The sequence below is a fragment of the Danio rerio genome, chromosome 7, assembly GCF_052040795.2.
Source record: "Danio rerio strain M-AB ecotype USA chromosome 7, GRCz13ab, whole genome shotgun sequence".
Taxonomy (NCBI): domain Eukaryota; kingdom Metazoa; phylum Chordata; class Actinopteri; order Cypriniformes; family Danionidae; genus Danio; species Danio rerio.
The window spans coordinates 70,134,655-70,162,271 of NC_141027.1; the positions used below are offsets into that span (position 1 = coordinate 70,134,655).

General features: G+C 37.4%; 1 protein-coding gene and 2 long non-coding RNA genes across 27 annotated transcripts in view; 2 read left to right on the forward strand and 1 right to left on the reverse strand.

Moving 5' to 3' along the window:
• The window catches only part of LOC147843266 (uncharacterized), a 424,811-nt gene that overhangs the window by 207,030 nt on the left and 190,164 nt on the right, over nt 1–27,617 (forward strand). The gene's annotated exons all lie outside the window — the stretch shown is intronic.
• The window catches only part of ano1a (anoctamin 1, calcium activated chloride channel a), a 370,388-nt gene that overhangs the window by 61,039 nt on the left and 281,732 nt on the right, over nt 1–27,617 (reverse strand). For all 25 annotated transcript variants that reach the window (XR_015494666.1, XR_015494670.1, XR_015494661.1 and 22 more), the window contains 6 exon segments: nt 25,898–25,996; nt 25,660–25,811; nt 21,256–21,310; nt 15,861–15,912; nt 11,608–11,663; nt 11,482–11,523 (listed from right to left, as the gene is read on the reverse strand). Coding sequence is in view for 14 of the 25 variants with exons in the window: in XM_087259077.1 (XP_087115203.1) it covers nt 11,482–11,523; nt 11,608–11,663; nt 15,861–15,912; nt 21,256–21,310; nt 25,660–25,811; nt 25,898–25,996 (456 nt within the window). In the remaining 11 variants the exon portion in view is untranslated.
• On the forward strand, nt 1,220–9,010 carry LOC147843271 (uncharacterized). Its single transcript, XR_015496443.1, has 3 exons — nt 1,220–3,277; nt 6,645–6,838; nt 8,962–9,010. It is a non-coding gene; the product is annotated as an uncharacterized LOC147843271 (long non-coding RNA).

Consider the following 27,617-nt stretch of genomic DNA (forward strand, 5'->3'; position numbering starts at 1 on the left):
CATGCGCAATATTAATTCTGTTTCAACTGCACCATGACTTTATATTCTTTCTAATCTAATCTACTCTAGAGGTCTTTGCCTTTCATTTAAGCCACTTCTGATACCAAATGATCAACTAAAAGTAAAGTTTTTATTTGTTATTCCTAAAACTTAGGCAACAAGTCTTTTTTTATAGGTGGTGTATTAGTTCAGTTAATTTATGTAACAGACCTTCATTTAGCATAACATACGCCCCTAATTTAATACAATTATTATAAAAAAAAGAATAATAATTACATGTTTCTGATAGTGAAAGGTGCCAAGTCATCATGACAAATTGACTATAAAATAAATCAACTGAAAGAGCCACGTAACTGTACTTCAGCACAGCCAAGTTCTCACCGCAGGTGTGAAAAATGCAGAGAATGTGGGCGTGGTGAACTAAGAAGCCCAGAGGAAGAAGAACAGACAGACAACACATTAGCTTTTGATTTCATTTCACTCTCACTGATTTAAAGAGGTAATTCAAGCCAACATTTAAGGTGCCATATAGTGAAAATATGTACATGCTTAGGCATAGTATAATAAAAGTTTAGTATAGGGCTGCACAATATATAACTTCAGCACTGATATCGCAATGTGCACATCCGCAATGGTCAAGTCGCAAGATACGCAATGTTCAGGTTATGTAATGTCCTTATATCGCAGTGTGAGTTGATGTACTGATGATGTAAAACTCTAATAACTTGAATTTGGAAGAGATTCTCATATAAGTTACATCAAAACATATCCTAGATTTACACAAATGTAGACACTGCACTTTACTAGATTTGTCATCTGAAACGTGCAATAAAACCTACCCTGAGCAATGTATTTTAGTTTTTTTTAGACTCTATATGGCCTTTATACAATTTATGCACAACAAAAAAACATTTCTTACTTTGAAATGTAGATATTTGGCCTTTAATTCTAAGTGAAAACAAGATTTTTTTTTACTTACCCCACTGGCAGAAAATTGTAGTTGAAACAAAAGTTGAAAACAAAATATTTTTACTTGATCTTTTAGATATTTGGACAAGAAATGAGACTATGCAGAGTGAGAAAAGCATTTTTGCATTGTGGTTATTCATTTTTTTGTACCTGAATACTGTTAGACATCCGAGAAAACTATTAAATAGTCCCATTCAATCGATTTTGTGATTCATATCGCATTATTTATTGGAAGTTTTTTTTTTTTTTTACATGGAAATAGCACACTACGAGCCTCACACACACACACCATTGTTTCCTCATTCTCATGTAAATCCATTAAGTGTAAAATTCCAGTGAAAAACAGGCCAATTGAAACAAAACACTGACTGTGACAACTTATTAATATGCACGCCCCATGCAGCGTTTGATTGGCCACAACATCTCTTAGTGTGATTACAGCAATGATCATTTTCCCTCCTGAGTTTTTAGTTTGTCTAAGCTTTTATTAAACTTACTATATATGTGGGACTCTTATTCTGTGAAGCATGACCTTGGAGGGTGTCTCCATATTTACAGTGCATCAGAAGAAAAAGCGTGAGATATAAAGAATATAAAGTTATTCAGTGTCTCTAAAATTAAGCTCTGTTTAAATGTATATTTTGTTAATTTAACATGTATATGGTGAAATTTGCAGCATATTGTATTGAGGCAACAGACACACGTAACAAGTTTAAGTGGTTAATGCACATTTATGCATCATGTCATATCACTCAGCTCATATTGTAATTTTTCTGAAAGATGACAAAAAACTTCATAAAACTGACTGGTTTCTGTGGAGGTCGATATTATTTCTGCCTTTGTTTTCACATACATTAAACACAAAAACACAACTCTAAATACATCTCTGTTGAGCCTCTTTTTTTCCCCCTGAGTGTGATTATAATTTAGTCTACATTTCTTCTTCCACACAACCCATGAGCAAATTAGGTAACTCATGTAGCAAAAAGATAGCTTTCTCGCTTCTTCAAGCTTAAATAAACCAGCCCAACACGTCGGTTGAAAAGATTTCATATTATGTATTATAAAAGGTCATATTTTGGTTATTGGGGTCTCCATCAACAGGCAAATGTGCATGCAAGATCCAAAAAACACTTTCATTGCCTAATAAAATTCATTTATTTTTACCTAATTATCCCAACGCCTCCCATTTGATTCGTTCATCGAATCATTTGTTCCTAAACTCCTCCCTAGCATAAGAAAAATCTGCGCTGATTGGTCTGATGATCCGGTCTGTTGTGATTGGTCATCAGCCTTCAGGGAGAGATGGACAGAAACGCTCACTATGGTTATGAAGTAGCCCGAGTATAGAGTTCAGAGTATATGTGTGAGGCCAATGCAGGAGTGCATTAAAGCAATGCAGTTTAACATCAGCATATTGCTCTATTTTTAACCATAACTCCAAAAAAAATAACAATGACATCATTCAGTATTAACCCACAAAATGGCAAAAGTTTAACTATTTTGAAAATCGACGGTGCCACGCATGTGTAGGAACAGCTGATGGCGGCCATAGCAATGACAAACAGCAGTGGATCGCGAACTCAAGGGGAAGAGGAAGAAACTGGTCCATAAATACTGTGTAACAGTTACTAACAAAGTCCAATACATTAGTAGTCTTTGCTGATCCTTTCTTAAACATCAAACGACCGGCAAATCCCGAGTTGCTGCATGTGTTATTGTATAAATCATCAGAAAAATGAAAGGAACATACACAGCACAGGGTATACTCTGGTATTGTTGTGAAAAGTTACTTCTAACCCTTTATTCCCCCATGCCTGTCAGTGATAGTTATCTTCGCGTCATGATCAATCTCATGATCCCCCGCGCTCCGCTCATGTCTGAAGGGAAAGGCGAGTTCATGTTTTACTGGATTCAGATCTTCATATTTGGCTATGTTGCGTATCGACGCTGACGCGTTCAATCAAAAGATCCGAACACAAAACGAATCATTCATTTGATTCGGAGTTAAATGTTTTCTTACAGAATCAATAGTTTTAAACGCAGTGCACTCAGATTTAAACCTTAGCTAGATGTGTTCATTCACTCAGAGGTGTGTTACACACTGCATAGGAGGTCTTTTTTTAAAAACGATAAAAGGGGCTCTTTAAATATATTTTAACAACTAAAGTATGTTTTTTTGCAGGTGCATTTTAGAGTACATTATGCTGTGTATGTCTGATAATATTCTTTCTTCAGCAGAAAGTCTTACTTGTTTTATTTAGGCTAGAATAAAAGCAGTTCTTAATTTTTTAAAATCCATTTTAAGGTCAAAAGTATTAACCCCTTTAAGCTATTTTCTGTTTAATGGAAAGAAGATTTCTTCAACACATTTCTAAACATAATAGTTTTAATAACTCATTTGTAATAACTTATTTATTTTATCTTTGCCATGATGACAGTCAATAATATTTTTCTAGATATTTTTCAAGACACTTCTATACAGCTTAAAGTGACATTTAGGCCCCGTTTACACTAGTGCGTTTTAGTTTTAAAACGGCGTTTTAGATTAAAAACGATCCGCATCCACACTAGCTTTTCACCTAGCGTCTCTGAACAAATCTCCGTCCACACTACGCCACCAAAAACGTATATCATGTGACCATTTGCGCACTCTGGGCATGCGCGTTAATTATAAACAGCGTTAGTATAAACAGAAAGCATGCGTCTCGCTCGGCATTTGGTTATTGTTAGTCATCAAACACCAGTTGAAGATTAAACGCGATGGCAAAGAAAGCAAGAGAGGTATTTTTGTGGACAGACAACGAGGTCGAGTTGTTACTAAACGTACCAAATGAACAACTGCACAATTGCGCCTAAAACAGACAATAGTGCAAACAACGCTCCCATTTCTGTGTCCATGTTGTTGTTTACAGTACTGTCTTCCAGTAGCGTTCAAGCCATGTGTTATAGTCATGTGATAGGGACTTGACGAATAAGGGAAGGATACGCAATGACACAAAAGTCCCAATCAGGGAGCGAATCTCAGCAGTCCCGCCTCCGTTTTCAGATGTCTCCGTTTTTTCTCATCCAGACTGAAACGGACCAGCAGCCTTTTAGAATGAAAACGGCCTCTCCAGCGTTTTCAAAACGCTCTGTTTTCGGCGCTCGAGAACTCCGGCGTAGTGTGGACGGATGGCGTAATCGTAGCAAAACTTATGCGTTTTAAAACGAAAACGCATTAGTGTAAACAGGGCCTTAAAGGCTTAACTAGGTTAATTAAAGTTAACTAGGTAGGTTAGCCTGATTAGGAAAGTTATTGTATAACGATGGTTTGTTAAATTAAAGGGGCTAATAATTTTGTCCTTAAAATGGTGTTTAAAAAATTAAAAACTGCTTTTATTTTAGGTGAAATAAAACAAATAAGACTTTCTCCAGAAGAAAGAATATTATCAGACATACTGTGAAAAATTGGCTCCGTTAAAGATGGTTTGGGAAATATTTAAAAATTGAAAAAAAAAAAAAAAAAAAAAAATTCAAAGGGGGGCTAATAATTCTGACTTCAACTATATATATATATATATATATATATATATATATATATATATATATATATATATATATATATATATATATATATATATATATATATATATATATATATATATATATATGTGTGTGTGTGTGTGTCTGTGTTCCTATTCATCCTAAGCATTATATTTTCCATTTGCTAGAAAACTAGGATTGTGAAATTTATCTCTGTACAAAAGACACCAGGGTTTACTAGTAAATACTAGTGATTCAAGCGACATTAAGTGAGTGCCGTGAGCAGCTGAAAATATTTGCATTTGTTTGTAGAAAAGGCCTTTTGTACAAAAGACACCAGGGTTTAATAGTAAATTTGCATATAGATGGAATCATTCCTAACAATAATAAACACAACAAAAGCCCCAAATTGGCAGATCTCTCCAAAAGCGAAACTTTTACTCTTTTCCAGTCCTTGTAAATAGCCGTAATGAATAATTGGTGAAGGGCTGCGCTAGGACTGGAGAGTCAGCCTGCAGGAGTGCGGCTCACAGATGGCTGAAGTGGGAAATGATCCTGTTGCCTTGGTGACCTACCGATTATTCGGATCTCGCTGCAGGCGAGTCCACAGTCTCAGCAGGCCTCCTGTACAGAGCGAGGACTCCCCATTCTGGAGTGCATCTATACGGTTTAATTTAATCTCAAGTGGTCGATGTGACATTCAGTCTTAAGAATGTGACATAAAAGCACCTGAGCAGGTGATGCAGGACTCGTTTTCGAGAAAGAATGCCACAATAACAACTCTCTGCACTATAAATGAGGAACATTGGCCTAAACAGAACAATTTATCGTGTCAATGCAGGAACCCTCATTCCATCTGGCCTATAATAACACTTTAAATTATGGCTTCATTACTGCCTGTCACTCAGGTTATAATTTAAGCAGTTGTCTTTGGTTATAATCCAAAACACCAAAAGAGCCAATAGGCTATAAAAGAAAATGATCTTGGTATACTCATTAAACTTTAGAAATACACTGCAAATCAGCCTATTAGAATGATCCCTTAAGCAGGGGTCACCAATCTCGGTCCTGGAGGTCCGGTGTCCCTGCTGGGTTAAGCTCCAATTTGCCTGAACACACCTGCCTGGATGTTTCAAGTATACCTAGCAAGACCTTGATTAGCTTGTTTAGGCGTGTTTGATTAGGGTTGGACCTAAAATCTGCAGGACACCGGCCCTCCAGAAACAAGTTTGGTGACCACTGCCTTAAGGATCATGTGACACTGAAGCCTGGTGGCTAAAGAAAAGTATTTTGCCAGATTTGTCAATACAGATTTCATTTAAATAATATCAGTATAATAAATACTTAATTATTTCTCAAGTGCAGTTTAATGGAGGGAAGGTTTTTGTCAGATTAGATTTTTTTCAATGATTATTTATTTAATGCAGAACAAAGCCAGCATACATAGCTAGCAACAACTATATACAAGCCAGAGTTTGCATTAAATGCAAATACATAAAGAAATTAAAAATAATAATAACAGTAAAATAAAGACAATAAAATAATAAATGAATAACAAAACACAGAAAAAGAAAAACTCGGGGGTGAGAATTAACTAGTTATTAAATAAGAAGTTTTTTTTTCAATAAAATCAGTCCATGCTTTGATTGTATAGGGTTTAGCTCTGTTAATTCTTGCAGTAAAACGTTCTAAATGCGCAATAGTTTTTAGTTCAATAAGCCACATTTTATTCGCTGGGAATAAGGGTCCATGCCATATTTTAAATATAACCTTCTTGGCTGCAGTTAGTGCAGTATGATCCTGCGTTGGGAAGTGTTTAGGTTTAGATCATAATCATCATTCAATAAACAGATATTAGGGTGTTTGGGAATAAACCTCTTATATAATTCTGAGATAGTTTGAAATACCTTATCCCAAAATGTACTGATAAGTTGACATTCAAAAAACATGCATATACAGTTGAAGTCAGAATTGTTAGCCCCCTTTTGATTTTATTTGTTTATTTTTTTTATATATTTCCTAAATGATGTTTAACAGAGCAAGGACAATTTCACAGTATGTCTGATAATATTTTTTCTTCTGGAGAAAGTCTTATTTGTTTTATTTCGCTAGATTAAAAGCGGTTATTAATTAAAAAAAAACATTTTTAGGACAAAATTATTAGCCCCTTTAAGCAATTTTTTTTTTCAATAATCTACAGAACAAACCATTGTTATACATTAACTTAGGGTAACTAATTACCCTAACCTGCCTAGTTCACCTTATTAACCTAGTAAACCCTTTAAATGTCACTTTAAGCTGTAAAGAAGTGTCTAGAAAAATATGAAGTAAAATATTATTTACTGTCATCATGGCAAAGATAAAATAAATCCGTTATTAGAAATAAGTTTTTAAAACTATTATGCTTAGAAATGTGCTGAAACAATCTTCCCTCCATTAAACAGAAATTGGTGAAAAAAATAAACAAGGGCGATAATAATTCAGGGGGGCTAATAATTCTGACTTCAACTGTATGTCTCCACAGAGTTAGAATTACACAATGTACAAAAAGGGGTATCATATTAGATTTTTAAGCATATTATTTTACTAACCAATTTATTTGCCATGATGACAGTAGATAATAATTTGCTAGTTATTTTTCAAGATGCTAGTATTCAGCTTAAAATGAATTTAAAGGTTTAGAGGTGAAGTAGGTGATTGTCTTCATATTTTGTTGTGCTGGTTGAAAGTCTCTAAAGTAGGGCTTTTCAATTGGCAGCCCGCAGGCCAAACCCAGCCCCTGAGGCAATTTGTTCTGGCCCTCCAAATAGTGTGACCAAGACATAAAAAAAAATTTAGTACAGTTGAAAAACGACCGCTGTAGTTATGAAGTGACGTGCGTCTGGTCAATACAGCATGAGCTGCAGTTAAAGGCTGTGCAGAGAGTAATTCAAGCAACATTAAGCGAGTGGCGTGAGCACCTGAAAATATTTGGATTTGTTTGTAGAAAAGGCCTTTTGTTCAGTGAACTGACATCGTTAACATGGATGAAATGATTAGCCGATTTCAATATTAACCGTGCTTTTATTCATTTTGGTTAATTAATCGTAAAGACTTCAACACCATGTTTCTGTTGCATGAAACAAACTGCTGCAACTTAAAGTTATGCTGACTTTGTGCTAGTTTAAAGTTCAGAGTTTATACCGAGGCTAATAAAGACGCACATTGGATTAACTGTAGCAGCAGGCCGTACCTATATAGCATCTTGTCCGCATGCAAGTTCATTATTTCCAATGGAGATGTGCACATATTTGGAGCGGTGTGCGCACGGCTCGCAAGCGGACCAACGCACTCGTGCCCTCTAGGCGCACACGGTAGAAATGATCTCATGCTGTAGCGGTAAGACCTGTGCGTGGCTTTTAGTGCAATGTAAACAAAAGATATGTTAGATGAATTATTACAAATTATTAAAATGATTGTGTATGTATAAAAGCAGATAATAACAAAGGCTCATTTAAATTCTTGGCTAATAATAATAATAACAATTCCTTACATTTATATAGCGCTTTTCTGGGCACTCAAAGCGCTTTACACAATGGTGGGGAATCTCCTCATCCACCACCAGTGTACAGCATCCACCTGGATGATGTGACGGCAGCCATTTTGCACCAGACCGCACACCACACACCAGCTGATTGGTGGAGAGGAGACAGAGATGAAGCCAATTGGAATATGGGGATGGTTAGGAGGCAATGATGGACAGAGGCCAGTGGGCAGATTTGGCCAGGATGCCGGGGTTAAACCCCTACTCTTTTTCGAAGAACATTCTGGGATTTTTAATGACCACAGAGAGTCGGGACCTCGGTTTAACGTCTCATCCGAAAAATGGATGTCTAGCTTAATTTAACATTAGACAAATACGATTTCTAATTTATTGTTATTTTTATTTATCTATTTATTGTTCTTTCATTTATTTTCATTGTAAAATTATCCCTCATGTTTAAATAAAAAAACTTTTTCATTAGTGTTTGTTTCTTATTCATATTTTGTGCTGTATTTGCTTACTGAGCAGCATTAAACAACACTTTAAACATAAGCAGTTTCCATGTGATTTTCTAAACTAGTAGTGTTTTAAACATATTAAATGCATAATAATGGTGATAACCATGGAACCATGATTATTCTTCACACTATATAATCGTACAACCAAAATCTATAATCGTTGTATCCCTAATTGTTACGCAGTTTAAAACACAATGTGTCTGAATGTAGAATGAGCCTACTTGAGCAATACACTGATTTTGTTTTGCTTCGAAATACAACATTTGAATGTTTGTACAAAAAGCCACATAGAATGCAGTGATGTTATGTAGTTTCAAAATATAATATATTAATGTTTAAATGTAGAAAAAGCCAACGTGGATGTCTTAAGGAGCAAAAATACAGCATATGGGCTCCTATATTGTTGTTGTGTCAATATATTGAAAGTCATATCTCTCTGGCCCCTCATTTTTGATGCGTTTCATGAACTGGCCCTCATGACAAACTGATTGAATAGCGTTGAACTAAAGTAAATGATCTAAATGTATTTTATGTATTTTTATATTCTGAGTAAGACAAAAAAAAACTAAATAAATCTTCATTCAATTAAATATTTTCAGGCCGACAATTCCCATAATTCTTATAAGTAGCCTAAACTGTCTGTCAACAAATGTATTTTTGTACATCTGTGCATCTGTTCACGCAGATCCGTGATTATTGCGTGCGTGCGTGCATGTGCACCATGTGTTCATGTGCACACAAGATAAATGAGATCATAGCGGTAAAAACAAATGAATCAAAACTTGGAAATCCTGAATCAATATTGGAGTTGTGGTGTCGTCAATCGGTCCTGGAGAGTTAAGCTCCAACCCTAATCAAACTCACCTGAACAACCTAATTAAGCTATTACTAGGTATACTAGAAACTTCCAGGCAGGTGTGTTGAAGCAAGATGGAGCTAAAGTCAGCAGGACACCGGCCTTCCAGGACTTTGGACACCCCTGGCTTATATAGATGTTGTTATAAATGGATTATATGGGTGTTGTTCAACCACTAAAATCTTCCAGCGATAGCTTGATGCGACTATTTTAAACTTTTATAAGGTCCTTTTACAGCATCAATAAATGTAGATTTTTATTTGTTTTAACAACAAAACATCAGTAAAAAGCGCTATTCCGCATAACCTGCTTTACTGAGCTGAAGTTTTATATTCACATGGGTTCATTTTTGCACAATCACAACCTGTGATGCGCTCCGAATATTGTTTACCATGCTACTCTGAATAATTTGAAATAGCATGTAAGTATGGCTTTGTAATGAGTGAAATTCCTACACACCGCCGGCCAAACACTGACTTCATTTCGAACTGGCGAATGACATGAACTTGTGGGTTGTCTGCTGTCGTGCATGCAATCGTGCATCGGTCACCTACTGCACCTTTAACTAGGTTATATGGGTTGAAAAGGCAAGTTACATGAATTATTAATAGAGAGTGGTTTGTTCTGTAGCTACAAAAATATGTTAGGTGAAAAAAATATATATTAAGAGGGTTAATAATACTGACGGTATGAGGTTGGTGAAGGGGGGTCCTAGGTTTTCTCATAGTAGTGAGAAGCTGACAAAACATTGCTTCAGCTCTGATACAGGTTTTATTTATAGAGGAAATTACAAAGCACTGCAGTTTGGGTGTTCTGTGTTTGTCTGTGATAATTAGTCTGCCGAAATGTGTATAATCCATACAAAGTATAAAGTTGATCGGTGAGTTTTTGTCACGTGACTCGCTGCATTCATTCAACTAGGTGCGTCTGGAAGGCGCGTGTGCGTCAAGCCGCTTTCGTGCACAAACCGCGCACCTCCATTAGAAATAATGAACTTGCGCGAACTAATGACGCGATATGCGAATGGCGATCTCCAGCAGTTGATCATCTTGCAGAGACATGTTGAATTGACCTGATTTGTTGACAAAAGGGTTGCGGATGATTCCTTGGCAGTTGGCGGGTCTTCATGGGCCTTAGCAAAAAAACTTTCCAAACACGTCTGTTTTTTACTCATTTCGCTGCGCTCAAGTGACCGAGATGTAAGTGAGAGAGTATGGTCATTTTTCAAATTAAAAGACTTTTCTAAATAAAAGATCATTCAGACTCAGATAATAAATAAAACGGAAATTAATTATTAATTAATTAATTATTTATTTCTTGTGTGACCCGGTATCAGTTGATCTACAGAGAGGAATTTAGAACTGAATTTAGAAATAGTTTTGAAACAAATCTTTGTGCTTAAACGTACAACACCATTTCCTTACTCCACGAAAGTGAAGTAAAGAGAAAGAGAAAGTAAAGAGACCGAATGGAGGAGGCTCATTGTTTATCCTTGTGCTACAAATGGTCTGTTTAACTGTTTTCTCGCTAGTGAAACCTTCAGTTTATTTCACTTAAAAATCCATCATGTAAATAGCAAATGCACCATGGCGCGACGCAACTAACTCTGAGACTCTGATTGGTTTAAATCACGTTATGCTCAAAACACACCTGTAACTCATAAAGAGAATAAGCACAACCCTGTTAGACCATGCGCCATGGCGCAAACCGTATTTTTTCATCATTAAAATAGCAAAAGTGGATTCGGACATGGCCTAAATGGATTTGTGCCATGCGCTTTAGATTTGCCGCCTAAATCATTAAAATAGAGCCCTAAAGATCATTTAATTTGGTCAGATGAGATGACAAGCTGAAAAGCCAGATCATGTCATAAAAACTGATCTTTATGAGGTGAGATACTGCAAGTTTTGGAAGCTACTATACATTTAAAAAAAGACCTTTACACATAACCATAATTCATACCACAACCACAAAAACCGCAATTTTGATTTACAGGAAACTTTAAAAACAGCTTTAAAATGCCTTTGTGTAGGATTAAAAAGTCCAAAATTTAAAAATGCCAAAATATGACTCTTGTAATTGTCTTTTACCTTTCTGTCATTTATTTCAGCATGGACGTCATCAATATCGCCCTGTAATTAGAAAAATTTGATTAACTGAGAAATATTCAGTAGACAGAATAATTGTCCATATTTAAAAAGTTAAACATAACTCACATCATGCAAAGGGTAGGCTGAAGTGTAGATACCGTTGCCCAGAAGACTGATGATTCCTGTGAACACGAGATGAATTAAGCATTTCACGTTAAGCTTTGCTAAACACAATTCACACGTCAACAACCCAGTCAAGCAATCTCAGATATTAAAACGTGTGGGATTCATTCGGTCAATATGATTTCATTCATTAATTCTCTCATTTTCTTGTCGGCTTAGTTCCTTTATTAAGCCGGGGTCGCCACAGCGGAATGAACCGCCAACTTATTTATCAAGTTTTTATGCAGCGGATGCCCTTCCAGCCGTAACCCATCTCTGGGAAACATCCACAGACACATTCACACACAGACACTACGGACAATTTAGCCTACCCAATTCACCTGTACCACATGTCTTTGGACTGTGGGGGAAACCGGAGCACCCGGAGAAAACCCACGCGAAGGCAGGAAGAACATGCAAACTCCACACAGAAACGCCAACTGAGCCGAGGATCGAACCAGCGACCTTCTTACTGTGAGGCTGTGAGGCGACAGCACTACCTACTGCGCCTCAGCCTTCACCTTATATTAAGATGCCCTCATTAATGCAATTATGCAAATGCATTATTTTCTAATAATTCAAAGGGCAAAGTTGTTGTTTATACTACGGTTATCTTGCATAATTCAGATGATTTATTTCAATACGAATCATCAGTTTTTTCCTTTGCGTGTGCAGGATTAATTTCTCATGCATTTCATTCAAAGCGCATGTGGATAATTCCATTTTAGAGATAGTAACAAATAATTGAGCCATCGACAGCAGACTAATGCCGGTTTTAATGCAGTATTTAGACAGAGGACAAACCGAGATAAAGAGATTAAGTGTGTAAATCACTTGAGTCAATGCATCTTTAAAGATTATTTGCCAGTTGTGTCTCTTTAATAGCAAATAACCACTGAAGACGTTTCTGTGTATCAGGGTTTGATCAATCAGTAGCTCAATATTCAGAATTTTATTTGTGTGTGTGTGTGTGTGTGTGTGTAGTTGTGTATTAAAAAGATACATGATCTGGCTGGTGTTTAATGTAATATTTGCAAACTGACAACTTCATGCATACGCTCTGTCTATACCAGAAAAGCGCAGTAAAACAAGTGTGATCTCCATCTGAGATGTTCTGCCTCAATGAAAGTGTCACTGTGTGTTCTGTTCCATTGGCAGGATCAAATTCTACAATTAGAGCTTCTCAGTCATAAAATTTAATTAATCTAAACAAAATCTTGACCATAATGTTAATATCTTTTTTAATAAAAACATCAGAAAACTTTCAGCTAATTGTGAATGATTAAAATCCTTTCAATCCAGGAACTCCATAGTTTGATTTTTTCATTTCCTGTCTTTCCAGTTTTCAAACAGTAGACATAGTGTGTTATTTTTTTAATGGTAAATAATAGTGCTGCACAATATACCATTTCAGCACACAATGTGCACATCTGCAACAGGCAAATCGCAAGATCTGCAACATTAAATTATGATTATACCTTAATAATATAATAGAGTGAAAGTTTAGCATTTGCACATGTTTTAAGGCCTGACAGAGTTTAAAGAATTCAGAAACAAAAAATTGTTCCTGTTGTAACTTCAATACAGAATCATTTAATTTCATTTTTTTGTCGGTTTAGTCCCTTTATTAATCCAGGGTCGTCAAAGCAGAATGAACCGCCAATTTATCCAGCACGTTTTTACGCAGCGGATGCCCTTTCAGCCAAAACCCATCTCTGGGAAAATTAAATTATTTATACAGTGGAAACTTTTTCAGTGTTATTTTACATAACTTTTAAAAATTCTGTACCAAAATAATATTTGACTGCCCTGAATAAAAACCATACAAATCACACCTTTGTCTTCGCTCTTTTGTGTTTATCAATGCTTGTAATTTATTACATTTTATGCATAACTAACTTCCCTACAGAATTATCCCGATCAATCTAATTTAATAAATTCTTTCCAAATAACAATTTTCAAGCCATCTGGTAAAATTGTATACACAGTATATTGCAATGTTTATTGCAGAGAAAATAATTATTGCAATGTTCAATTTTTCCAATATCGTGCAGACCTAGTAAATAGGATATTTAAGTACAATAGAATGAATCACAAATATATTTAAACAAATAAATGTTTCAATGAATTTTTAAAAATAATATAATATCCATAATCTATTAATCAATTTCAGTTTTAGAATATAAACAGATAGCTACAATATAAATAAGCTTTATTTTTATTAGCATTTAAAAGCTTTTTTAAAGACCATTTGAGCTTTGATTTTTGAGTCTCTGTATACATATTATCAATACATAGTCAATCAATACAATACAATCAATCAATCAAAACCTTTTCTTTATGTTACGGAACCCCGGAAGGGACGTAGTGGAGGAGAAAAAAATTGAATGGAATGTTTTTGCGTTCTCTCGCAATGTTTTGCGTTCCCTCGCAAAGATGTTTTGCGTTCCCTCGCAAAGTTTCGCGTTATCTCGCAAAGATGTTTTGCGTTCCCTCGCAAAGTTTCGCGTTATCTCGCAAAGATGTTTTGCGTTTCCTCGCAAAGATGTTTTGCGTTCCCTCGCAAAGATGTTTTGCGTTCTCTCGCAAAACTGTTTCTCCACAAACACTTCCTGTTCCCTTCACTCATGTAAACCCTTATTCTCCCGTATTTTACCATTCTACCCCACTTTCTTTACATTACTGTGCGCTGGTCGTCGCCTTTCATATGCTACCTCTGAACCAGTGAATGCATGTATAAGCGCTGACTGACAGACGCGCTCCATACAATAAACTGATCCCAGATCAGCATCTTTACACGCCATTAACAGAGGAGCGGGTGTATGTTTAAACAGACAAATACACTAATAATATGAAACATCTCTGTCCTGCATGTTTTATTTTAAACAGCTTATTTTTTCTTAAATGAGCACAAACAGTTTCTAAAGTAATGGACTGCTTTCATTATAGATCTGTGCATTCTTACAGAGACACCTCTGTTATCAAACTAAACAAAACATGAGATTCATTTGCTGCTCACTTGTTTGATAACAGAAGTGTCCCTTTAAATGGCGCGTACACACGCTGATCTGGGATCAGTTTATTGTACGAAGCGCGTCTGTCAGTCAGCGTTTATACATGGATTCACTGGTTGCAAAGTGAAAGGCGACGATCAGCGCACAGTAATGTAAAGAAAGTGGGGTAGAATGGTAAAATATGGGAGAATTTCAGCAAAAACGGGAGGGTTTACATGAGTGAAGTGAACAGGAAGTGTTTGTGGAGAAACAGTTTTGCGAGAGAACGCAAAACTTTGCGAGAGAACGCAAAACATCTTTGCGAGGGAACGCAAAACATCTTTGCGAGATAACGCAAAACTTTGCGAGGGAACGCAAAACAACTTCGCGAGGTAACGCAAAACAACTTCGCGAGGGAACGCAAAACTTTGCGAGAGAACTCTTTGCAAAAACTTAGAAATATGTATTTTCCTCCCACCCATTTTTTTCTTTCACCCATTTTTTTTTTCACCCAGCCAATTTTTTTCTCCTCCACTACGTCCCTTCCGGGGTTCCGTAGTATGTTGACGTACTGTCAACTGAAACATAATATTGAGTAGGGGGCGGGGCTTTCTTTTTGCTCATCATTCCATCATAGCTAACTATAAAGGAGGGGCGTGGTTAAGAATATTGTGTATGAAGCCGTCAAACTCACATTAACAGAGAAAGACCGCTACTCCAATTGTGGAAGCAAACTGTGATTATAGATTACCAAAACACTTTTTTTTTCTCAGTGGATTAACTTGCATGGATTAATTTTGATTTCACACAGACTTAATTTTTTTGGCCTTTTAAAAATTTTCCTGTATATTATGCCAACTCCTTTGTGAGAAGTCAGAATCACAGTATCTTTATGTTATGGCTGACTATTTGCTACTAATGTCCCACCATCACTTGCACACACTTCATGAACTCAGGATCAAAGCCTGAGTTTTAATAGAAAGTTGATGATGATAACAAACATTGTCTCAACAAAGCCTGATCATACTTGTTTGGTTCTGTAAACTAGAAACTCTATCCCATAATCCTTAGTTTGTTTAGCCACCGCCATGACTTCCTCATGTCAGAGTTAGTGCATGGAACAAGGACACCGATAAATAAAATGCAACCAAACAACATGATTGATGGAGTTTCAGGTCAATTATGTATTAGTTTGCATGGCAAATGTAACAAGATGAAACTTACCCATGATATACTTCGCCCGTGTGCATTTTGTTCGCTTTAAAATCTCATACACCTGTTAATGAGTATTAATAGATTAATAATGATGATCTCAAGTGAAGATGATTAAAAATACTATTCCTGACCCTAAACTTGTAACCTCAATGGCAAAATGCAACCAAAGATCTGCAAAATTGCCTGTCTTACATACAGTTTTTTGTCTTGTTTCTAGTCAAAATATCTTAAAATTATTGTATCAAGAAGCATATTGTCTTATTTTCAGACACATGGTCAAAATGAAGTGAGTTTTTCCTTAAAACAAGCTAAATAATCTGCCAATTTCAAATCAAAAACAAGATTATTTAGATTTTTTTTTACAGAAAAAAACAATACATTATTTCTGAAAACTATATACACACAGTAAGTTTGGGATATTGTGAGAGACTCAGTGGATGTCATACATACAGTGTTTGTTTCACTTCGGATTTTTTTGTTATAGGGAGGCAATTGTATTGGGGTGATAGACGCACTTTGTTTTGTGTTTTCCATGTAATGGTCTCATTGTGTACAGGTGTGCCTTATATTGGGGTCAATACCAAAAGACAACCCTTTTAAACGTTGCATCAAACATTCTTTGGGTATAAAAAACTATTATTGTCAGTAAGCCATTCCAAGTTTATCATTTAAACAGCCATGAACACACAAGGTCACTTAACGAATACGCAGCGCCACCTGGCCATGGCACATCTTCGGGTTGGTGGTAGGCAGTTAGATGTTGCTTGTGAACCTGGTGTGTCTTAAGGCTCGTAAACACCGGGATGCTTTTAGTTTACTATATCGTCAGCGTTTTTCAAGATGTTTTTCTGGATTCAAACCCACTCGATTTTAAAGGTTCAGGTCACCCTGGAGAACTTTTTTTTAAAAATATTAACAGATTTGTGTGTGTTGAGCATCAGTTAAGACAATGTTAGCAACTGTCAGCTTTAATTGTGGGGAAAACTGAATAATTTTGAGCTTTTGTCAGCTAATTTCAGCTTCCGGGTTTAAAATGATTTTTGCGGAGGGATCAAAATCGGCGACATAGCGAAGTACCGCAAGTGCAATGATGACGCGTCAGTTTCTCATTATTATTCAAAGCAGAGTTTCCTTATCCTATGAGAAGAGCCGGCTGCTTAATTATTCATGAGAGCATGACAGCACGCGCTTCCGAAGGCAAGGCAGACGCAGACCTGCCAGACCAGACCAGTGCCAAGCTCAAGCTGTGAGATACGGACCCACGGGCACGCAGTAGCCGTTTATGAAGGCTCGTATGTGTTTGTTTCCATGATCCACGGGGTTGGTTGCATGTTTTTCCCCGCGATCCTGTCAGGGCCGATCATACAGCAAAGCTGTGTGTGTGCTGCTAGCATTTTTGTCGGGAGAGCAGCACGAGAATTGAAGAATGGCGGATGTTGTCTTGTATCAGGAGTTCATTCACATTCAGACACATCGCCGTGCTGCTGTGTTTGCCTAAATCCTCCAGATTACCAGCGGGACTAATGGTTAAAATAGAAAGGTCAGGAGACCTGCTCCACTGAGTCTGCATTTAGATCTGTGATTCAGATCCGGGGACTGAGGGAGAAGTCCTCATTTATAGTGTTTATATGAACACGATTATCTTTATAATGATATAAATTGTGGTTGTCTGTATATGAAATTACAAATAACAAATGTAGCAGGGCATTAAATTACTGTTTATTTCTTTGCATTTTAATTTTGTGAACTATAAACTCATGCCTCTCCTCACGGTTTGTGTCTCGTTTTGTGAGCTAACTGTCAAACGCAGTTGTTCTCTCCCCTGCTGGCCACGCCCACTCCTGCTCTATGCTCGCGGAGCTCCACGCCCATTAATCATGCATCTTTTGAAAAAATTCTGAAGTAGACTTTAACCAAAAGTGGGGGGTGTCATGGCCCTTTAACTAGCGTCGAGCAGAAGAGTATGCAAAATCACTTCTTGATGGCGCTATAGAACTTTAAGCTTCTGACACCCGCTTGTAACAAAGAAGAAGACAATGGTTCAAGTAGCAGCTCCAGCTCTAGTGATGAAGAAATTATTATTGTTCACCAGAGCAATAAGCAGCTCCACGTTCATATCGAGAATGGGCCGTTTTCTAAAAAATGACACTTTTATGTCTGCCATTTTGCACGTTGATGTGCATGATCACATTGACGTCCTTTATTTAGTCACAAGGCCTTAAATGTTGATGGAAAATGCTATCAAAAAAACGTCTCGGTGTGCACGGGCCTTTAGGGTGTTTTCACGCCTGCCTTATTTACTTCGGTTGAATCGCACTAGAGTTCACTTTCCCTCTTGGTGTGGTTTCTTTGGGCAGGTGTAAATGTAGCAATCGCACTCGAGTGCACACCAAAAGAAGACCAAAAAAGGGCATTGAGACCTTCTTGAAGAGGTGGTCTCGCTACGCTTTCAAACAAACCTTGGAATGATTCATTTGTAGTGAGAACATGATCTGAACAAAAACTGACCCGATCGCAACAAGTACTGCACCTTTTTGGACTAATCCAGCTGCTGTAGTCCAATGTGCTGTGCATTATGGGATGTGGAGGAAAAATATTTGTAGACAGCGCACAACCAACAATTTTAAACAGAGAGAGAGAAGGAAAAACATTACCTGATGGATCATTGGTAATATTTCCGGAAGAGGACCATGTCGCAGTTTAGCTTAAATACGCCTCCTCCTGAAGTGACTTGCGATGCGCCTTCGCCGTTTGTAATGCATCAAAACATTGTTTTCAGGTTGCAGCCGCGCTTCATTCTCAATGTATAGTTTGTCTAATGTGATGTATACAAACTATAAAGTATACTACGACCAAGGATACAATCAGCCAGCGCAGTCTCCCCTCCATAGTCGAAAGCCACATTTTTGTGTCTGCTGGTTTGTTGTTCCATTGGCATTTTCCAGCACGTTAATTCTGACCAAACAAAAGCAGTTTAAGCTATCAATGTCCCCTGATCTCCCATAGAGCGAGTCTTGGACCAGCTAAAGCAGAGCCTGGATGACCGGAACCCATCCCCATGTGACCTGGCAGAACTGCGTGTAGCACTTGTGGAAGAGTGGAACGCGTTGCTTCAGAACAACGTCATGAGGACAGTGAGGAGCATGAGACATTGCGGCAAATGGTAGAAACACCTGTTATTGACATTGTCAATTTTTGTTAATTATGATTATCGATGTAATTGTCTACATTTTTGGGGTGATAAATATTAAACTAATGAAAATGGTGTTTCTTCTCATACATTATTATTACTTTAACTTATTTCATTAAAATTCTGAGCAAATAGAAAAAGCACTCATTTACACTACTCACAATGGGCTAGGGATAATGTTATTTACATGAGTGCTTTTCCTATTTGCTCTGAATTTTAAATAAATAAATAAAAGTGTCCTTAGATATTAAGAGTAATATATGTAAAAACACCATTTTCATAGTTTAACACTTATTATCTCAAAAATGTATACAATAACAAGGATAGCCCCAAATAACAAAAACTGACCATGTCAGTAGCGAGTGTTTCCACCATTTGCCACAATGTCTCATGATCCTCACTATCCTCCTGATGTTGTTCTGAGGCAATGCGTTCCACTCCTCCACAAGTGCTACACACAGTTTTGCCAGGTCATAAGGGGATGGTGTACAGTCATCCAGCCTTTGCTTCAACTAGTCCTAGATGAGCTCTATAGGCTTCAGGTCAGGGGACATTGATGGCCATACCATATGATGTACCCCAACTTCCTGAAGTCGAGCTGTGACAATTCAGCCACGGTGTGCTGGAGCATTATCTTGAACAGAAAGTTGGGGGTGTGCAGGAGGAATTGGGGGATCATGATGGGTTCTGTAATGTCTCTGAGGTAAGAACCAGAAGTGACTGAGCAATCTACAATAACTAAATCTGGTTTGCACTGACTGATGATGCCTGCTAAGATTGTTGCACCTCCTCCACATGAGCAAACCATGGACACCATGCTGACCACAGCGTATCGCTCACATCGCCTTCTCCAGCAACGCTGACGACAATCATTGCTGTGCATGGTGACCAGACACTCATGAACAGAACGGTAGACCACAGGTCACATGGACTTGTGCCCACTGAAATATTTGCAGCGGTGTCTTGGTGTCAGTGGAGTCATCCACAACGATTATCTGGCATTCAAGATAAAGCGGTGGAGCTGTTGCGAATGGTTTGTCTGGAAACCCTAGTACCCCTCACATCTCTTAAATGAACCTACAGCTGTGTGGCAGTTGTGCATAGGTCCTACTGCTCACTGTTGCGGAATGGAGGGATTAGGTCTTGGGTCTGTCATAACTCTGCCAGAAGTTCTGTGCCTCGATGCAAGTCTGCTGTCGACACTTTGAGAAACACCAAGTTCACAAGCAACATCCGACTATACCTGTCACCAACCTGAAGGTGCACCTTGGCCAGGTGGTGTTGCTCACCCATTAAGTGATGTTGTGTGTTCATGGATGTTTGAATGACGAACTTGGAATGACTAAAGCTGCGGTCACATTAGAGTTTGAGCATGTGATTGTCGCGTGGCGCCGCGAAGGGGCAAGATTAAACAAGCTTATTAAATATTTAAAAAAGCAAGCGATTGCTCCATATTTTAAATTTCTGTCCAGAGAGGTCATGTTTTGATCCTCGATTGGTCTCACGTAGTCTAGTGATGCAATTTCGCAGGTCAGAGTTCACCAAGCTTGAACTTTGAACCGCAGCAACCTGCGAAACTTGACGCATGACCCCGCGTTTCCGGTCTGACGCATTCGCGTGCGTATGAATGGAAGTCTATAGAAGGAAAAGCCCAGTGTGATCGCAGCTTTACTGACAATACTACATTGAAAAGGGTTGTCTTTTGGTATTGGCCCCAATATAAGGCACACCTGTACACAATAAGTGAACAACAAAGTGAAGTGCGTCTATCATCCCAATGCAATTGCTTCCCTATCCCAAAACAGACACCAGATATATGACATCCACTGAGTCTTTTACAATATCCCTTATTGCGAGTAGTGTAATATGTTTTGCTTGTCTAAAATGCTTCTTGATTTAGGAATTTCGAGACATAAACAGGACTATAAACAAGACAAAAAAAGTAAGGAAAGTATTTTTGATAGCATTAGGAGAACTGAAATAGCAGAAATATGCTGCTGAAAACAATTTGCAGTTGAAAGGCATTGTAAGAGGCAGCTGACAGAACAAGTGACTACAATTATTGTCCAGGAAAAGAACAACTTTGACGTCAGTGACATTTTGGTGTGGAGGCACAAAGGCCTTTTGGTAATCAAATCAAGGGATAAATGACATCATTAAATCGTCCATGGTAGGATATAGGCAAAACACTTTTCTAAAGAGACTGGTACTTACTATTGAGCTCCTGGTTTTGCTGTCGAAGAAGGAATTCCTGTCTGATAAATCAAAGCTGTGAAAAGAGACTAAGGGTTATTTCACACACTGTTTTGTGCCTCCCCATTCAATTTCACAGGCAATATCATAGCATAAGGCTGTAAGAAGCTTTAATATTATATTGCCTTTTTGAGGAATGATGACAATCCTTCATATATCACAAATTCAGCGTGACCAAAAATGTGAACATTCATAACAATTGTGCCTTTGTGAAGTGCCCCGGTATGCTAAGTTGTTCCTTTTAAACCTACAATGATTTTACATTCATACAAGGTCAAAAAATCATACATATTTTTCTTTTGTCTGAAATGATTCGTTCAATTATGGTCTATTTAAACTCCCTTAACTGATTGGCGCAGTCTCATTAGTGACTGGCTTGCTGCCTACTGTGTATGCGACAGAAATAGGAATTATATCAATTATATACACTAGAACCTGACAAAAGTCTTGCTGCCTATCCAATTTTTAGGAATAACAAATAATAATCTAGTTGATCATTTGGTGTCAGAAGTGTCTTATATAAAAGGCAAAGGCCTCTAGATTATGCTTATTTTACCAAAATACAATGTGATCTTCCTTGATTTTTAATTATTTTATTAGGACAGTGAGGTCTGACTTTGCTTGTCACTTAACAGAAATAATGTCCAGTATAGAATATAAAGTCATGGTGCAGTGGAAACAAAATTAATATTGTGTATGACTCCCATGAGCTTGGAAGACTGCATCCATACATCTCTGCAATGACTCAAATAACTTATTAATAAAGTCATCTGGAATGACAAAGAAAGCGTTCTTGGAGGACTCACAGAGTTCATCAAGATTCTTTGGATTCATCTTCAATGCCTCCTCCCTCTTACCCCAGACATGTTCAATAGTGTTCATGTCTGGTGACTGGGCTGGCCAATCCTGGAGCACATTGACCTTCTTTGCTTTTAGGAACTTTGATGTAGATGCTGAAGTAGCGCTATCCTGCTGAAGAATTTGCCCTCTCATGTGGTTTGTAATGCAATGGGCAGCACAAATGTCGTAATACCTCAGGCTGTTGATGTTGCCGTCCACTCTGCAGATTTCTCACACGCCCCCATACTGAATATAACCCCAAACCATGATTTTTCCTTCACCAAACTTGACTAATTTCTCTGAGAATCTTGGGTCCATGCGGGTCCCAATAGATCTTCTGCAGTATTTGTGTTGATTGGGACGCAATTCAACAAATGATTCAGCAGAAAACCTTCTGTCACTTTTCCAAATAATCAACTTAAGGGCAAGCTAATATTTATTGCTCTTACAACTGGGATCAAAGACAAGACTTTTGTAACGTAGTGCATGTCAACATTTTTGAAGCTATAAAAGCACAAACCAAACTTTGAATTGAATACACTTGAATTATGAATAACTGTTTGAATATTTGTCAAATAAAGAAGTTACTGTTTACGGGTAGCAAATGAAGACCATAAAATGGTAAAAATGCAAATATGTTAAAACCCCCACTTTTTTTTGCCCTTTTACTCTTTCAAATTTAATTTTGAGGCTTGATCTTTGCTCCTTAAATTTTAATGCTGGAACTCTACAGTAAGCAATTCAACCTGCATTGTGACACTGCAAAAAAAAAGTACATAAACTTTTTTATATATATAAAGTATGTCAAATAAATGCTATGGGACAGTTTGATGTCAGCAACATTTGTTCCTTTTTACTATTTACAAGGACATATTATCAACAAATAAAAGTTTATGTGCGGTTTTACCAAATAAATACCACAAAACAAATTAACGTGGTCTACAATCGTATTCGAATGCATTTGCCTCACCATCTACCTCAATATGGACAACTTTTTCTCTCCATTTTTTATGTTTGCTTTTGAAAACACCATTAGTTCGGCTTTACCTAGTTGTTCACTAGGTGATTTGTACAACAAGCCCTGTTTTCTCATGTATGTGAAATGTACATCCAGACATACCATGAATAATGCATTTCAGATTCGCAAAAATGTAGACAGCACCCTCTAGTGGATTTGTCATCTGAAACGTGCAACAAAGTGTCTGGTACAGTGCACAATGTCTTTTAATGATTTATTTAGTGGTTGTAAAGGGGAATATATACAGCTAGGAAAATAAGTATTGAACATATCATTATTTTTACAAAGGTGCAGTTGACTTGAAAATTTTCCCGGATGTTGGTAACAACCAAAGAAATCCATATATTCAAAGAAAACCAATTAGTTTATAAATTAAGGTATGTGTAATAAAATGAAATGATGCAGGGAAAATTTGTTAAACACATAAAGAAAGGGAGATTCTGAAAAGGAGCACTGAAAGCCCAGAGAGCAGCTGAAATCTTTTAGTAGTTCTTCAGTAACCCTTTGCCCGTTGTCATGGCAAATGAATATCAGCTGCTTCAGTCCAACATCTCCATCAGGGATCACCAAACTTGCTCCTGTAGGTTCGGAGTCCTGCAGATTTTAGCTCTAACCCTAATTAAAACACACCTCAACAAGCTAATCAAGGTCTTACTAGGTATAACTAAAACACCAAGGCTGGTGTGTTGACGCAAGTTGGAGGTAAACCCTGCAGGGCACTGGACCTCCACAAACGAGATTGGTGACCCCTGATCTACATTATCAGGATGATGAAGATTAAACCAGGGTGGACATTTCAGCAAGACAATGATCCAAAATACAGGCAGAGAAACTCTCAAATGCTTTCAGAGAACGAAAATCAAGCTGTAGAATGGCCCAGTCAAACACCTGACTTGAATCCAATAGAAAACACAAAATAAAAATCAGATTTGAGACCAACAGAACCATCATGATTTTGACGCTCTGTTGAAGTCAGTGAAAAACTCACACCTGAGCAACACATGTGACTTCATTCTCCATTTGAGAGCCGTCTTTAAGCTGCCGTCACCAAAAAAGCCTTTAATATAAAGTATGAAATACGTTTTAGTAGTTCAGTACTTTCTCCATTCCATTGTTGTTACACATAACTCATTTATCAGATTTAGTTATTTTGTTTTGTTTTACGTTTGTATTGTTTTTTTTTTTTTTTACCAAAATCTGGCTCAATTCCATGCCAACAGCAACCTTAAAACTATTATTACCAGGAAAAAAACATGATGTGTTCAATACTTATTACATAGATAAATAAATCCGTTAAATAGCGTACAATGTCCTGGTAGCTCATTCATTTATTCATTCATTCATTTTCTTTTCAGCTTAGTCCCTTTATTGCCACAGCGAAATGAACCGCCAACTTATCCAGCACACGTTTTACAAAGCGGATGCACTTCTAGCTGCAACCCATCTCTGGGAAACATCCATACACACTCATTCACACTTATACACTACGGACAAATTAGCCAACTCAATTCCCCTGTGCTGCATGTCTTTGGACTGTGGGGGGAAACCGAAGCACCAGGGAGAACATGCAAACTCCACACAGAAATGCCAACTGATCCAGCCGAGGCTCAAATCAGCGACCTTCTTGCTGTGAGGTGACAGCACCACCAACTGCGCCACTGAGTCACCGTACTGGTAGCTCAGTTTCTATTATTTGGCAAGAAGTTCCACAGAAAATATGATGCTAAATTTAATAAACATGATAAGTCATTTGTGTTTCTGATACAGAGCAGAATTTTAATTTACTGTTGTCTGTTTTGCAGTGGACGAGGTAAAAAAACCAACCAAACTGCATACATGCATACATTAGGAGAAGGGGAAAAAAAAGAGAGATAAGATCAGGATGTGTATCGTAGTGGGCAAACTGCCAAAAAAAGCATTCTTGTGGTTAGCACCACCTCCTCATGAATTTGCCATAGGCAATGAAGCGTTTCATGTTCAGTGTGAATGCAGTCTGTCTGCGATTCACCTCACCATACTGCAATGTGCTCAATGTGACAGGGCCTAAAGGCTGAAATTACTGACGACCTGTTTCAGGCAGTTCAGAATCAGTTCATTTAAGGAGAAACTCCATTAATCCTACACTTTCTTTAAAGACTCTATAAAGACGTTATGCAATCACACATCTACAAAACCCACAGCATCAACTCCTTACCCATAACTTGTCAAATAAGAGACAATGCTACATTGATGAGGTATACGGCAATCCGTGTTTTAGGTGTATTACGGTAAGGGAAGCCCTAATACATTTACTAAATGAGGTAACGAACAGAGAATTTGAAAGTCAAATTGCATGTAAAAATAAAGCGCTACAGACGATTTTGAGGGATGTAACTAACCCTTAAATAGAATAGGAAGCATAGCAGGGCACTTCATTTTAAAGATTTTTGTAGTAAATCATCTATTGGCAATCCTTCATTCAAATCGACCCATGTGAAAAATAGTAAAAATAATGATCCTGAACTTACAGATGCTGCTTTTCTCGTGAGAATGGGTATGAGAGGTGTTTCTCGTGTTCAATCTGACGGTCCCCAACTTTAGGTTGCAAAGGTGCTGTGAATTTCTGCATAAACCTGCTGGCCTTCTCCACAATGCTGTTTCCATGGCTTACTTCATATTTCTGAAAATCATATGTATGCACAGGAGAATCCATCATATACGAGTAGAAAGCATATATTTAAACAGATACAAATAAAGGGCAAATACCTTTATTGTGGGCATTTTTAGTTTCATAAACTCTGCTTCCCGACAAAGAACTTCCCAAGGAGCGTGGATCTTCAAGAACCCCACGCCAGGAATTTTATTCTGGAAAACAAAGAAAAACAAACACGATTGGGTCAAAATTGATTTTATTCACTATGAGGACTTCAGTAATCATTCCAAATAGTTGGGAGTTGTTTCTTTCTGCTCACCAAGTTTTTATAGTATTTTGCTTCTACATACAGTTTAAGTCAGAATTATTTGCTCCCTGTACTATTTCTTTTCCAATTTCAAACGAACAAAAGTTTTTTTTTCCAACACATTTCTAAACATAATAGTTTAAAAAACTCATTTCTAATAGCTGATTTCTTGTACCTTTGCCATGATGACGGTAAATAATATTTTAAGATACAAGCATTCAGCTTAAAGTGCAATTTAAAGGCTGAACTACGTTAATCTGGCAATTTAGGGTAATTAGCCAAATGGTTTGTTCAGTTGCTTAAGGGGGCAAATAATATTGACCTTATGTTTTTTTTTATTTTATTTAAAAACTGCTTTTATTTTAGCTGAAATGAAAGAAATAAGACTTTCTCCAGAAGAAAAATATATTATAGAATGTACTGTGAAAAATTCTTTGCTCTGTTGAACATCATATGGGAAATATCAGAAAAATTAAAAATTCTCCGGAGGGCAAATAATTTTGACTTCAACTGTAGATTGTTTGGGTTCTGTAAGTCTGTGGAATGTTTTTTTTTTTTGTTGGTACACTTTAAAAATATCTTTACAGTATTAGCAATTGCATGCAATTTATGAGTTGTATTATGTGGCCTTAATCTCTGCTTTGACATCTTTTGATGTTTAAAATCTATCTACGACATTTAATATCTGACATTTTTCATAGTTTGAAACAACATTACTTCAGGAGTTTGCACTTAGATATTGTACGATAATAAAAGCAGGTTTGGCATGCTGTCCCAGAAGAGAACCCTGAGCTCGGAGTTAATTGAGCCCATGGCTCCAGCCTCATCGATGAGCATGTAAAGGCTCCTACACATCAGGATGCTTTTCGTTTGTGTTTATCGTCAGCGTTTTATGAGATGTTTTTTCGTATTCAAACCCAAGCGATTTTCATTGGCGTCAAGTAGAAGAGTATGCAAAATCTCTGATTGACGTTTAATGGAGCTGAACAACTTTAAGCTTCTGAAACCCCACTTATAACACTGAAGAAGAGGAAGAGAGGAACTTCACACGCTTGTTGTTAAAGTTACTGGTAACTCGAACAAGCTTGGATGGTTCAAGTAGCAGCTCCAGCTCTAGCGATAAAGAAATGATTATTGTTCACCAGAGCAATAAGCAGCTCCATGTTCATATCGCCTCTGGGCATCTTCTTTAGTGTGCGCACGCATTAACAGTTTTGCGATTGAGCGCCTCCAAGTGCTGTTTACTGTAACTTCAGCAGCTCTGTGCATGTGAACAAAAGTGCCAATCTGATTGGAGGAGGTGGTGATGCGGTGCGTCAAAACAAAAAACAAAAAAACGAGCATGAGGCGTTTCTTTAAAAATGACGCTTTTACGCCACGATTACATTTGCGCCCTTTATTTAGTCGTGAGGCGTTAAACGTCGACGGAACGTGAGCAAAAGGCGTCCCGTTGTACTTTAAGGAGAGTACGAGATCAAGTAGTTTTCGAGAGCTTACCCGGGTAAAGGAGGAAAGGGGGAGTTGGG